Source organism: Zophobas morio, unplaced genomic scaffold, assembly GCF_036711695.1.
Source record: "Zophobas morio isolate AGI-343-1 ecotype UQ-CSIRO unplaced genomic scaffold, CSIRO_AGI_Zmor_V1 ptg000376l, whole genome shotgun sequence".
In the NCBI taxonomy this organism is placed as follows: Eukaryota; Metazoa; Arthropoda; class Insecta; order Coleoptera; family Tenebrionidae; genus Zophobas; species Zophobas morio.
This window is the reverse complement of record NW_026972480.1, coordinates 118,035-132,202: the sequence shown is the minus strand read 5'-3', so window position 1 is coordinate 132,202 and position 14,168 is coordinate 118,035. Positions and strand designations below refer to the sequence as shown.

Here is a 14,168-nt window from a genome sequence, read left to right as displayed (position 1 = left end):
TACGAGCCCATTTACCACATGGTTTAAAAATCAAAAGCAAATGGCTACAATAATTGAATGGGTTTTAATTATTATTTTTTTCTTATTTTAGCTTTATAGCAGTTTATTAGTAATTATCTTTTTATAATTAATAATCTATAGGAACTAGATATGTTAATTCTGACAACTATTGATTCTGTTTATTTAGGATCTCGTCTTGGTTTTCTTTATTTTCATTTTACTTTACTGGCACTATGACACCTGTAGACCATAAGCTTATAATTTTATCTAATTAATTTGAAAAAAAAATTGTTTATAACGGAGAGATAGCAGTAGGGGAACATTTAGTATAATTGTAGTAATCGGCCAACAAGCTTTTAAATTTTTTATAATTTTTTTTTCCCATCTCACAACCAATGGTGTTTCTCGATGGTAAAAAATAATTTTGACGTACCCTAGAAAGCACCACGCACGTAGCTAGTACAAGTTTAAACTTAAACTGAGTGACACAAGGTTTTTTGTTGGCCATGACTGCTAATAAAACTTTGAAACTTTCCGTTGGTAAGAAAGTAAGTTTTTACGATGTGATTCCCTTTTTTTTATTTTCTTACATATGATTAAAGACAAAGAGCTGTTGTTCCCGCAAATCGATAAAAGTACTTGGTAATTGTTAAAATAATCTTTTTCTCATTTTTAGTTTAAACTTTACTGTTTTAGAAGGGCTTTGGAAGAAGTATATATTCATATTTTTGGTTGCCCTTCTCTGCTTTATAAATACTTCCTTCCACGAATTTACTTTCGACGATGTGGTATTCCTACAATTAATTATTATTTTAAACCTTAAATATTTTTTATATATAACAAAAATATTAGTTAACATTGATTAAGGTATTTTTTTTTATTTTAGGCTGCCGTTGTCAATAACCAAGATCTTAAGTCCTTTTCTTTAAAAAAAATTTTTAGTGACGATTTTTGGGGTCGCCCTTTATACTACTTCAACTCTAATAAGTACGTATATTTAAATAATAAGTGAAACGAGAATCTATAAAATTTTGGCAGGTCTTATAGGCCTTTAGTCATTCTTACTTACTGGGTGAATGTTTTAATATTTGGAGTTTGGGCTCCTGGTTTTCATATGGGTTTGCATATGTAGAGTTTTTATTTTAATTTTCTAAATATATACCTTTTTACTTAGGTAACGTTCTTCTTCACCCGATTTCGTCGGTCCTTGTTGCTCACTTGTGTTGGAAACTTTTTAATAATAAAGTTACAGTTGCCATGACATTTTAAAGTTTTCTTGCGTTGGAATTTTACTTAGTACCAACAAAAACAGTTTATTTTAGTTCGAAGTTTTTTCCTTGAGTAGTCAGACTTATTAATTGTTCAAGAAACGAGTATATTTGCTTTCTTGTAAATTTTTTTTAATAAACTTTAAAAAGTTAGTTAATATTGAAGTGTGGAATTAGAGATTATAAATATAATTTTCAACAGGAAATAGCATTAATCTCTGGACTTATTTTTGCCTCACATCCAATTCATTGTGATGCCGTAGCGAGGTGTTTTAATATAAATTTATATAGAGAAAGGAATACTTCATAGTTTTTTTTTTATTAGCGTGGTTGGTCGAGCAGAGATTCTCGGTTGCATCTTTTTCTGCTTGGCTTTACTTTCCTTTATAAAAGCTGTCGGTATCTTCCTAAATTTAGTCGTAAGCAGTCTACAGCAAGTAAATCAAAAATTTAGGTCGTTTTGAATTGTATTGTAAAGCGAAAACGCAGTGGTCACTGTTTGGTATTTTTATACATTTATTTCACTATTTTTTGTACCCAACATTTTTACGCGCCTTTTTTACTTTTTTCTTTTATAGTTATTTCTGTGGCGTTAAGCATCGGTGGTCTATTATCAAAGGAACCCGCCTACACATCTTGTGTTCTTTTTGGCCTTTATGAGTTAGCGTGCCTTTTTGCTACTTCGGAGGCCGCTTTAAAAAAGTTTCTTTTAACTTTTTTTGAAATTTTAATGATTTTAATCTTAAAGCCTTTTTACTTTATATTATATTGTGTTAGTTTGCCAAAAAAAAATTTATATTTGTTTAGGAAGATAGGAAGTTATAAAGGCTCTCTTTCTGTTGTCCTTCATATTCCGAAATTGACGGTTTTCAAATCATTTTTGACTCGCCAGGTCTTCCTTTGCTCGTTCTCATGTTCATTTAATTATCAAATTTTATTCTTATCAGTCGCTTAATTTTGCAATATTTTGTTCTGTTATGTATGCACGCTATCTGTTGGCAGGAAGAAGTTTGGACCAGAATGTTCATTGTTTATATTGTTATTTTTATGTATTATTAAATAAAAAAATTATAGACGCACTTTTACAACAATTATATATCAAAGAATGAGAGCAGACTAACGAGAGGTGAATGTTATTAATAAATATTAATAATTATAATTATAATTAATTTAAATATTATTGCCAGCCTTGTCCATCCCTTATTTCCATACAATTCACTTTTTCTCGTTGGTATACCCGAAAACTCTTGTTTGCAGCGGAAGTTATAACTCCGTATAAACTTTTTACAAGGTTCTTCTAGTATTATTGGTTAATATGAATATCAACGCACAGTTTCCGCTGGTGGCGCGATGGAGTGATATTCGAAACTTACGAGCTATAGCTTTATATGCTACCTTTTTTATACTTATTCCTCTCTACGCTCGCTATCAACCAGCCAAACATTTTGTTGGGATTATTTTTTCTCTTTTTATCGTAAGTTGTACTTGTGCATACTGTCTCAAAAATTTTTTTTATATCTATATCTTTTGAAACAAAGATGCTAGTTCCTTTTTCGTTATGTTCTAATCTTTTTTTTTGGAACGGCTATGAAATTGCTGGTTCGTTATATAAATTTTTTAGTATTTATATGTTATACTATAATAAAATTGTAATATCATTATGACAGAGCGGATAATGTACCTCCCCTCGATTGGCTTTTCTTATATCTCTGCGCACATGCTTGTTTCCTTTTACGGAATTCTCCCCCGAAATAAGGGAAATGCACACTCAATTGCTCCGAATGCTTCCAACTTTTTCTACAAATTCGTGGTTGCGACAATCTTTTTGCTTTTTGCCGCGCGGACGGTTGTTCGGAACAATGATTGGAAGAGCGGTTTGTTGGTGGAGTTTTTTCAATATTTTCGTTAACTTGCTGATAATGTAAACGAATAGAAATCGATCTTTGGAACTCGACTGTTCAGACGCTCCCCACTAACGCTTTGGGTTTCATTATTATCTGTTGCGGTTTTCTTACTATTGAATAGTTTGTTTGTTTTGCAGCCAACTTTAATTTTGGTAACGAGTTATTTAAAAAGGCACAGAGCCTTGATGACTATGAAGGGATGCAGGTCCTATTGAACTACATATTGTAGCCATTAGCACACCTTAACTGATGCCACGCGCTTATTTAGGAGGCTCTTAAGTACTTTAAACGCTCCGTTGAGATCTTTCCTCTCTCTAGCGTTTATTATAACTGGGGGTATCTGGCCTTTTTTTCCTAGTCTTTGCATCCTATCATTGGCTTTTGCACATGTAAGTGTGGCGCTTATGCATCTCAACCGCTCCGAGGAAGCACGTGTGCTTTTTAAGGAAGGGCTGAACCACTGCCTAGTAATAAGAAACAAAAGAGAATCAGGAAAAAGCGTAAGCAAAGCACGTCTAATTCTGCCTGTTATCTTTTACTGATATTTTTAAAATATTAAAAAGGATTTGTATCGTGGACTTGCTGTGTATAGTCTCAACAAAGGCGACTTTGAAAAGGAACTATTCTTGTTTCTTTCTTGGTTCTTTTTTGTCTAAAAGCCGGTTTTCACTTTTCTAGTCTAAGCATTACTTCCGCCAATCGTGCCGCTGGAAAATTGCAGAAGATTTCTTTGGTGAAGAGTTTTTTATGTCGTCGCCGGTGCACGAGAAGGCAACTTTAGTGCTTTTCCTATGATACTTTTTTTATTATCAAATATTGCTCAAAGTATTCCGCCCTTGTCAAGCAAAACGCCAATACAGTGCTTGCACGTAAGTAATGGCGTTTGTAAGTGCGTGTTATATAGTTTCCTTGTGCTTTCCAGTTAAAAGGGGGCCGTCTCTTTCTCAACTTTCTGAAGAGTTCTCGACGTTAACCATTGAAAAAGTGAGGAATCGGTTATTCTAATTTATTAAGAAAAATTAAATAAACTTTTAAGCCCAATAATATAGTTGCATAGAGCACTTGCAAGAGTATCCTGGGCATCCCTGGCTGCTTAGACATGTAGATTTAACCGACTAAAGTGATAACAATAATAGCAATAATAAATGCAACTCGATAGTTGGCACTGGCTTTGTACCAACTGCGTCTGCATGAAGACGTTATTTATATCGCCGGGAGCTTGGAAGCGTACACTCCATTGGCACGTGACTAATTCCCCAGAAGCCACCGGCGCGTGCTACTTTTATATATAATATTGTAGGATCCGCTAATATATGAGCTCTTGTCTGTATCGCTTAATTCCCTCGGCAGGCAATACGAGTGTATGTGACTACTTTTTTTATAAGTTATATATATATATATATATGTGTGTGTGTATGGTGTTAACCTCTGTACGCTGTTTAGGCCAAGTCTTCTTCTTGATTGAGTTTCTTATAGAATTTTTTTATCTAGACTTGGGCGCGATGACCATGCTCAGTCATATTAGGGAACTCGAATCACAAGAAAGAATACTTGACGATGCAGCTGCTAAATCAACCCCGAGTTAAATTAAAGTTTACTTATAATAAAGTTTAAAAATGGCATTTATATAAAGCAAGCTACTTTCTTTGTTATGTAAATCTATTGTGTAAGATGTGTTTTCAAAATATTTTTTCTCCAATAAAAAATGTAATATCTTTTAATAGCTCCTGTTTTCTTAGAAATTTTATGAGACATTCGTAGTAAATTTTTTTTTACAAAGACACATTAAAAAAGGTAAAGTTAAAGCAGCAAAAAATATTTGATATTTTTATTAGTTAAGTTTCAGCTGTTAAAAAAAGCCTTGCAGCAGTTTACATAAATAAATGGTAGTACTAGCATAAAAAGTTTTTATGATGAACTCTCGAAGTTCTTATTACACAGAGGGAAGCGAGCTACTTGACAAAAAGTTTAAGCTCGGTCGCAATAATGCCGCCAAGCAGAGAAGGTAAAGGCAGATGTACGCAATTTTTATTATCGCTTAACAAACCGCCAGAAAAAGACACGTGTTACACTTAGTATATGCCTTTGTCCCGCATAAACCTTTATGGGTACAAAGCATAGAACTCAGTGCCTTAAATAACGATATTTGCTCCCCAGAAGAAGGGCGTTAACTTTTTGGCAATGTTATCTCTAATGTGGCACCCTCGTAGGCAGTGGCTATGAGTAGAACAAGTAAGTAAAATTATGTATTTAAATAGTCACAGTCATTAGCTTACCCCTCTTACACTAAAAGTCCGTATTAGAAAAAGGAGAGCTAGAAAATATTTAGGTCTCTTGAAGCGGGACTCTCTTTTTGTGTACTGTTTGAAAATCGTAGAAGTATACTCAATAAATAATTTTTTTTGGTTAGTATTGTTGAAAATTTAAGAACCCACTGACCTGATAGAAACTGTCACTCTTTGACTTAGAGGGGGAACCGTCTTTATAGTAGTACTTACTAGTTAACAGTACTTTTATCTTCGTCTCTCTTTTGCTGATTTTACAGGCCCGGAGTCCTCGAGAACTTATATCTTGTAACAAAAATCCTGCTAAATTTAAAAAGTATCTGTTTCCGATAAGCATGGTTACTTAAAGTTTACATATGGATAGTATATTAGATTTTATAGTTTAAAAGTTTTAGGGTGGTTCTTTAAAAACATTTGATGTTCTAACAGTTCATTATCAGTAGGCAGTTCATAAGGATTTGAGCCTAAAGTCCTTTTGAATTTTAACCGCCAATCAATTGAGGCATACTACTACCCTATCTAGCCATAATCGTCCATGCTTACCAATATTTGTTGAAACACACTTTCTTTGTCAAAAAAGTAATATCTGATATGCGAAATAATTAGCTCAAATAAATTTTATTACCCTATTTCCCTAAGTTCTTATTTAACGAACTGTATTTGCTGATTGTTGCTCTCATTAGATGAGCTTGATGCGGCTTTATTAAGTTACCGTAAATTTTAACTCAAGCCCATCAGTTTTTAGAACTCCCTAAACGAGGAGCCGGTGTTTAGCCAATTTTCTCTTCAGCCTTTAAATTTATTTATAAAATAAATTACATCACCTACCTTTATGAATAATAAAGCCTTCACTACCTATCATAGTGCTCTTTCATTCTTAGTTCGCATACCCTCTAACTATCGTAGCGCCGTAGTTAATATCACGAGCCAGTATTTTATTCAAAATGGTGCTTTTAGTACTGCTCTTTGTATAAGTACTACTATCTCTGGTAAAACTGGAGTAGTCAAATGAAGTATTAAAGAGCCCAAAAGTGAGCGAGGCTCCCAAACGATGGGCAATCTGTTGTAACAGTAGACATAATTATCTAATATTTTATCCCATTCGATGTGCCCTTCAAAGCATCCTTTTTGCTAAGGCTTTTTCTATGGTTTAAATAGCAGCTTCCGCCATCCCATTACTTTAATGGCGGTCTATTGTAAATGCATGATCTTAACAGTATAATCCTTATTAAATTTCTTCATTTTAGTACAAAAAAATACAGAGTTTACACCCCTTATCACTTCTATGGGTTTTTGCATTTTACAGATGGTTTCTGGTAGTTCTGGTATCTCGCCTGTTGCCGCTCTTACCAAATCTTTAGCCCAGATTTGACAAAAGTATCTATTGATTAAAACTAATACAGACTTGGTTTTTAAATAGTGTCACAATATCCATAGAATGTATAAAATGTAGCTTGAGTCTATCATTTATATATGTGGGTCTCTTTTAAGGTAAGTCTTAGCTGCAAATTTCTAACAAAGATGAAGTTATAGAAAAGGCAAACAAGCTCCGCACTTTGGGGTATTGAAAATAAAGTTGTAATCTTTTATTATTTTATTCATGAATTTTGCAGAAATTCCCACAAAAGGAGTTAAGATCTTTTCATTCGTGATTATAAATGTTTTTTTCCCTATGACATGCTTATGACTCATAACACCAACGTGTTCTGTTCAGTATCGTCTGACACTTGTTATTAATAATAGCCTATTATGCCAAATAAATTCACACTTTTGTTAATTAAACTTCGAACCCACCTTTGTGCGCTTTGTTTCTTTTTTTTATTAAGAGAGTAAAAAAAAAGTAAGTAGTTACTCTAAACCAGTGGTTTCGGGCCCGGCATCCCCTTGGAATTTTTTTAAGTACGGATAAAAAATCTGCAAATTCTAAGAATGTTTCGGAGTTATAAAACTGATTATTAACAATGTTATTGATGTTATTATAATAACTAATATTACTGTCGTCAGTGCTTGTGTTTTTCTTATTATACGTGCTATTTTTTCGGTCACTATTGGTACCTGTTAACATTGGTCTCATGGTATTGCAGCCCATATTTACGCCGTCTTCCAGTATTTCATGGGTAATCGTAGGCAAGTACTAGCGTACCGGCTTATTGGGAGATTTAATGGTTTTTCTTCTCCCAAAAGTATTAACTAAAAACTTTCATAGGTGTCTATTTCCTGAAAAGCCTATCTATTTTTGTTTGTGAACTTTTAAGTTGTTTCTTTAATTCCTCGACCGAGGTAATTAGTTTTTTCACAAACTCGGAGGTGCACGTCCCGGTTACAAAAAGTTCCGATTTAAGGAATCTGTCCTAGAGATGTTCTGCTTCTGTTGGCCAGAGTTTTAAAAATAAATAACTAGTATATATAGCAGTCCCTTGGTAAAAAGTAGAGGTATTGATAACTATGCGAATAAACGAAAATTTATAGCAAATCCTAGTAAAAGTAAAAGTGCCCAGGCCACATCCCAACAACTATTTTTTTAACTTTCGCGGATGCTCAGTAAGCCGAGCGCAGACCGATTAGTCTGTACATCTCCAGGAGGGGCACCACTGTCCCGTTTCCTGGAGGAAGTACGTAGTTAGCCTCAGGGTTACCCGCCATAGTACAAGCAAGTACCTAGAGATTTGCCTTTCAGATCGAACGGGTTGAATTGCTTTTTAAAAAAAATGTGGTGAAAAAAGTGCAGTTCACTGAATGCACGTGCCTCATTGAGCACGTGCTGTTTAAAGTTTTTACAAGTGGTTGGTTGCAAGGTGGGTGATTTTAGAACTGTTTTCTATTTTATTATTGCCCATTTCTTAATACTTTAAAGTAAGTATATGAAGAAATATTTTTATAATTACAAATTTATGAATTTTAATGTATTTAGTTTTAGTTAAACAAAAATGAAATTAGTCTTAATTTAACTTGCACTATTATTAATATTGGTTTTTTTTAATTTTATCTGAATTATTTATCAACACTAGAAGTTTTTAGTCGGTGCTACTATTTCACTATTTAGTATTTATCTTAATTGTTTTTTTAGAATAAAGTAAAGTATGCATCAAACATCTAATGGAGAGTTAAATAGTGGCCAGAATACATATCTTGATATTCAAAGAAGGATAGCAGCTTTAAAAAAGTTAAACGTAATTTTTTTATAGTTTTTATTAAAATAAGTTTGCTCTTAAATACTACTCTCCTAATTTTAGCATGAGACTAGTAAGCTTCGGAAACAGTTTTTTAAAGAGACCATGTCTATTGCTGCTAAGTATTACGAACTTTATCAGCCTTTTTGGGATAAAGTGATTTTTATATTCGTGTGTTATAAGTTTATAGATAATATCAGTATAAAATCAAGATTTCAGACATTGTTACAGGAAAATATGAACCTCAAGGTGCTGAAGTTGTGTTGAACGATTCTGGTAATAATAATAAAGAAGAGAGTCCGAATAACGTAGTTAAAGGCGAGCACGCTGATTTACTTACAAAATTTTCAAGTTTTGGCTTTGGTTTTAATTAACTTATTTATAATAATTAATTATTAATATTTATTAAAAAATTTGCATTTTCCACTTCAAGATGGTAATGTAATCAAGGGGATCCCGAATTACTGGTTAACAGTTCTTAAAAATTCTAATGCGTTTCTTATTGAGACGTACGACGAACCAATTTTGGGGGAATGCTACGATATTCGGTGTAAACTTTTGGTTGAAGGACGTGGTCTTGCTTAATTAATTTATATTTTTGCATAGATTGCATAGTGTTGTAGCGTAAAATTTTACTTGACCCTGACCTCTTTAGAAAAATTCTAATATTTCTGTTTTGAATAAAGGATTTGTGATTGAGTTTTATTTTAATGAAAATAATTTCTTTACGAACACGGTTTTGGTGAAAACATATTTCTGGGCAGATGGATTTCATGAGACGGGCGAGCCCCTTTACGATTCCACTGAAGGGCAAGTTTAATAAGTTTATATTTTTATTAATTTTTAGATTTTTTCTGAATTCAGTTGCAAAATTAACTGGAAACCTGGAAAGAATGTTCGAATTCCGGTAAAAAGCTCGGGGACTATAGTTAAGAACAGATCCGTTGCCTTGAAACAGGGCCGACTGGTGAAGGAGACTCTCCCATCCTTCTTTGAATTTTTTCAAAGTATACAATCTTATATTATTATTATTATTATTATAATTATTTCGTAGTCTCCAGCAGCAGCAGTGTCAACGCAATTGACAAATATTTTTTAGAAATGCTCTCGTACGACTATGAAGTTGGCCTACTACTAAAAGATAAAATAATCCCTTACTCCATTACTTTTTTTACTGGAGAAAATTCAGAGGCATGACTTAGTTTGTTAAAAGGGTTATATTGAAACATTTTATCTAAGTTTTATTTTGCAGTGTGAAGACGTTAGTTCCGAAGAGGATGATGACGATGATGATGACGACTATGAAGATGAGGAAGGAGAGGAAGAGGAAGAGGAAGAGGAGGAGGAGGAGGAAGAGGAGAACTATGAAACCGACGGCCATGAAAATAATTCAGAAAAATCTGTATTTTTTTTAATCTTCAATATGAAATACAATAATGACTAAACTAACTTTTTAGTCAACCGAGTGCAAGCAACAGTAAAGAGTCGACTTACTGTTACAGACTACTTAAGGATTTACTTGTTAATAGCATATTTATTAAGTGCGCTTTAGTGCGAATAAAATCACGTTACACTTTTTATTGCGTATGTTTTTTGCAAGTAAAAGTGGTGCATAGTATTAGAGTAAATTTTTGAGCTTTTTTCCCATAAACTTCTCTAAATGCGCAACCCGCGAGCCAAATTGAATAGCCCTTTTTTCCATAAAAGCAGAGTTTTTCATACCAACTTTCCAAGCAGCCTTCCGAAGCAAGTACTTTTCCCCTTTACAAAAAGACGTTCCTAGTAAAGTATAGTCGTGTGTGTATTGCTTTTTGACCTAGCCCGCGGGGGTAGCGCAAATCCGCCTTGAGCCACACAGGCACGGAAGAAAGGAAATTGACAAGGTCCTCGTCTAAAAAAGGAAAGCGCGCTTCTCTTCCGTGGTCTCCGATCACTCGGTCGTCCCGCCCGAGGTTTCTGTAGGAGATGGCCTGGATGCCACGTTGAAGCTCTTCCGCAAGGGCTTCCCATCCCCCCTTATGGAAGACCATCCTGTGTTTTCTATAACCTCCGAGCTGTTCGTCGGCGCCTGTTAGGATGAAATAGTATCCTTTTTTTATAGATGTACTCATAAAAGATACCGATTCCTACCAGAAGAATGCGAGCGGGCGTCTCGTAATTTTCGCTTGTAGAGAGTATGTCACTGGTGTATCGACGGAGTTTGCCAATACCCCGAGACGCGAACCAGAGCGCGCTTGCTTGGAGAAAACTTCTAGGACAACTTACTTAAACACTTTACTCTACTACCTATACTTAAATCCATAACAGAGGAGAGCGGCGTACACAAAGTTTTTATGTGCTCCTTATGAAGATAAAGCTCCGTTAAGGTAACGTCTACTTCTATAAAATTCCAAGTGCGCTCAGGGTACAAAGCAGCCAGCTCCTGAACTCCCTTTCGCCCAGTAACCCGATCCGGAACGTTGGAGTTATTTATATCTACTAATAAAAGTATTACACCGGAGCAATAAATGTTTATATAATGAAAACTTTCTGAGTCTAACGTAAAAGCCACGTTTATTAAGTCAATGGGCTCGTTGGAGGGGATGTGGGCCGTTGCGTGGGCTGCTATCATCATGGAGTCAACGCCACCAGAAAAAAGGATGGCAACTCGGGAAAATTTCGCAGGTAACGGAAACACTCTCCGTTTAACTAAAGGATAGCAAAGATATATGGAAGTAATTAAACAAGCTAGAAACGCAAACGGCAACCAGACTGGGAAAGATAACGAAGAAAACTTTCAACTAAATTTTCAAAAGGTTCCATTTGAGAATTATTAACAATCGCGATTTGACAATCGTGAAAGTCGGAAATAGGCTTTGGTGTAAAGCAAAAGTCCACTTGGGTGTTGAAGGGCGTGCCAAGAGGGGAGGAAAGACATGATTTCAAAAGATACTTTTCCTGGTTTTTGCCATTTTACCAGGTTAAGAGGGTATTTAAATATGGTCTGCACTGGTAATACTTAAATTAAATAGTGACGACTTAGTTTAGTCTTATAAAAATTTAACCAGGATCCCAAGTAACGTTTGTAAAATTTATATAATACACTCCATTCGCCGGAACTTCCTGCCATACACAAGTCTCGTTAAAAACAACAGGCTTCTCTGTAACGGATGTTAAAACAAAGGCATCCGTTTCTTTGTAAGTAGAATTAAATATCATAAAAAATAATGCAATATAGAGTTATAAATACCGCTTTTAGGGATATGCCAAAGAAGGCTACGTCTACCTAAAACGTCTCTCCCAAAATATATAGTATTAAGAATTTTAGAATAATATATAAAGGCCCAAGGGCCTCTTATAGAGGCCAAAACATTCAAGATTTCTTGGATATCAGTACAAGCCGCAAGATTTCTTGAAATAATTGAAGTATCATTTTCGTTTAAGATCTAGTATTCATATGAAAGGCAAAAGTTTTAAAAATAAATATCTGGCATACTTACCTCCAAACCGTCGAAAACTTCTCCATTCCACAATAAAAAACCTCCTCTCTCATCACTTGTAGGCTGATAGGTCAAGTTGCCTCGAAGATTTAAAACACTACTTTGTAATAAAAGGGACAAATTTTGCTGAGTCAACTCTACTGTTTTTACAGAGTAGTAATCCGGTCCTATTAATAACGTAAAGCGTTAAGCCTTTATTTAAAACATATAATAAATTATAGAAGACCCCTGTTTTTAAAATTTAAGTGACTTTCGGCTTCCAGCTTTTCATCTAAATAAAACTTAAACCAAGACGAAGCAACAGCCGCTGGGCATAAGCACAGGCCCAAACCACACATTGACATTTGCCATGCGAAATTTTCATATGACCATATACCCCTCTTATCTCCACGAGGATTGAAAAATCTGGTACACTCCTTCAAGCTGAAGGTGCGCTCTGCGCTTAGTTATCTTTAACATTTGGTTACATGTTTTTTATCTGTGATTGTGTAGCTTTAAAACTGCTGTGAAGCGTTTTTATAAACTTTTAAGTTAATAAAGTGTTCACTCAAAATTTTTATACAGTTTTTAGTTGGGAGTATATGAGCGCAGTTATCAGGGGGCACCTTTGATTTTATTTTACTGTAGAACGATGGTATAAGTAACATTTCTAGATCTTAGTTGTTGAGATTTTATTTATAGGTTATATTAGAAGGATTAAAGATAATTTTTACTAAGTAAATATTAAGAAATTTAATTATAGCAAAAGTTATCTGTATTACAATAAAAGGTTTTTTTTGTTTCCATTTTATTTCTTTTAACTTTTTTTTTAAGACTTTAAAACAGTCTCTAAGCTTTTTAACTTTTTACGCTCGGCCGCTCTTAGTGAAAGGCCCTTTAAATTATTTTTGTCGATAAGGTTTAACGACGGGACTGTGTCATGGATTATGCATATACTTCGCAAAGTTTATATACTAAAACTTTTATTTATTTCTTCCTTCACCACCTATTGCACTTGCTGCGCCTTTAATGTATGTCCGTGAAAATCCCTTGGGTTTAAAAATTTTTCTTAATTGGTTCATTCTCGCTAATAGCAAGTAAAAAGACAACACTGATTTCAGTTAAATATAAGACCTTTTGAGTGTGAAGGTTAAGGCGTAATTTCTGTTAGTCTTAGTCAATTCTTGCTAGAAAAGTGAAGGCCCAGTAAAAGGGGAGAAATTTCCTCCAGTAAGCCACCGAGTTTAAATAGCTCTATCCCGACTGCCTTAAAAAGTGCGTTAACCCTTATGTAACAAAATCATAAGATTGGGGATTGAAGGTTTTTTTCAATTTTATCATTAGCCATGGTTTTGTAGCTCTTTGACAGCATGAATACCAACTTAAATATTTTACAGATCGAGTAAGTTTAACAAAAGTTTAGTGTATGTAACATATAAAAGAGGTTTCCTGCTTATAGGGCTTTGTTATTTTACCCCGCTTTAAAGTATTATATTAGTATAAAATATATACAAAAGATAATTAATTTGATCAATAATCGTAAATATTACTTGTTTAGAGTTTATAAAATTTAGATACTAACTCTATAAAACCACTAAACTGGTCATACTTGCATCTAGACAAATTATAACTTGAAAATATTAATAAATATTAACACAATATTATTCTTCGCAAAGCAGAAAAAGACGCAGAAAAATTATTTTTAAAAACAGTTTTAACCTTGCGGACAAACAGTTACATATATGATTAAGAACTTAACTAGGGTCGCCATGTTCCCTTCCTAAATAATTTAAAAAAAGTTGTCAAGTTCCTAATTACCAGCTTTTTATCTAATAAGCCTTCCAAACCTTTATAAAATGTAACAGCTACACTCCCCTCCTAGGACGTAACGAAAGTTAAGCGCTCATATTAAGTTAGAGTTTACTATATACCTACGTTGTTCACAATATTTAAGATTGACAGCTAAAAGCACTTAATTGTTTAACTAAAAAAGCTTTTTTAAAGCAATACTAAATAGCCTATTCCTTAGACGTTTATATTATTATGGCGCTCTCCACTATAACACTTCCCACTAAGACCAAAA

The 14,168-nt window shown here is 34.0% G+C and overlaps 3 protein-coding genes across 5 annotated transcripts; 2 read left to right on the top strand and 1 right to left on the bottom strand.

Annotated features, from left to right (window-relative positions):
- Positions 1-465: 465 nt before the first annotated feature.
- Positions 466-4,767, top strand: LOC135120343 (protein O-mannosyl-transferase TMTC2-like). Its single transcript, XM_064044646.1, has 28 exons — positions 466-548; positions 603-642; positions 697-788; positions 887-987; positions 1,039-1,118; positions 1,175-1,245; positions 1,471-1,535; positions 1,594-1,667; positions 1,723-1,770; positions 1,847-1,970; positions 2,076-2,160; positions 2,216-2,290; positions 2,343-2,394; positions 2,456-2,541; positions 2,602-2,742; positions 2,807-2,867; positions 2,936-3,142; positions 3,202-3,252; positions 3,310-3,377; positions 3,441-3,508; positions 3,567-3,672; positions 3,736-3,943; positions 3,999-4,041; positions 4,095-4,167; positions 4,222-4,273; positions 4,332-4,412; positions 4,473-4,533; positions 4,664-4,767. The coding sequence occupies exons 1-22, from the start codon at positions 507-509 to the stop codon at positions 3,826-3,828; spliced, it is 1,830 nt and encodes a 609-aa protein (XP_063900716.1). The 5' UTR covers positions 466-506; the 3' UTR covers positions 3,829-3,943; positions 3,999-4,041; positions 4,095-4,167; positions 4,222-4,273; positions 4,332-4,412; positions 4,473-4,533; positions 4,664-4,767.
- Positions 4,768-8,264: 3,497 nt separating this feature from the next.
- LOC135120338 (nucleosome assembly protein 1-like 1-A) lies at positions 8,265-10,205 on the top strand. 2 transcript variants are annotated; one of them, XM_064044640.1, is made up of 10 exons: positions 8,265-8,310; positions 8,525-8,627; positions 8,691-8,783; positions 8,840-8,990; positions 9,061-9,201; positions 9,314-9,437; positions 9,492-9,634; positions 9,727-9,818; positions 9,880-10,029; positions 10,085-10,205. In XM_064044640.1, exons 2-10 carry the CDS (start codon positions 8,538-8,540, stop codon positions 10,106-10,108), a joined length of 1,008 nt encoding a protein of 335 aa, XP_063900710.1. In that variant the 5' UTR covers positions 8,265-8,310; positions 8,525-8,537; the 3' UTR covers positions 10,109-10,205. The 2 variants fall into 2 exon arrangements, with proteins under 2 accessions (XP_063900710.1, XP_063900709.1); XM_064044639.1 differs by having other exon boundaries at positions 9,682-9,818.
- On the bottom strand, positions 10,173-11,309 carry LOC135120340 (asparagine synthetase domain-containing protein 1-like). Of its 2 annotated transcripts, none has more exons than XM_064044641.1 (5): positions 11,154-11,309; positions 10,914-11,105; positions 10,748-10,864; positions 10,444-10,695; positions 10,173-10,388 (listed from the first exon to the last, which is right to left on the bottom strand). In XM_064044641.1, exons 1-5 carry the CDS (start codon positions 11,239-11,241, stop codon positions 10,246-10,248), a joined length of 792 nt encoding a protein of 263 aa, XP_063900711.1. In that variant the 5' UTR covers positions 11,242-11,309; the 3' UTR covers positions 10,173-10,245. The 2 variants fall into 2 exon arrangements, with proteins under 2 accessions (XP_063900711.1, XP_063900712.1); XM_064044642.1 differs by having other exon boundaries at positions 10,914-11,102.
- Positions 11,310-14,168: the final 2,859 nt, after the last annotated feature.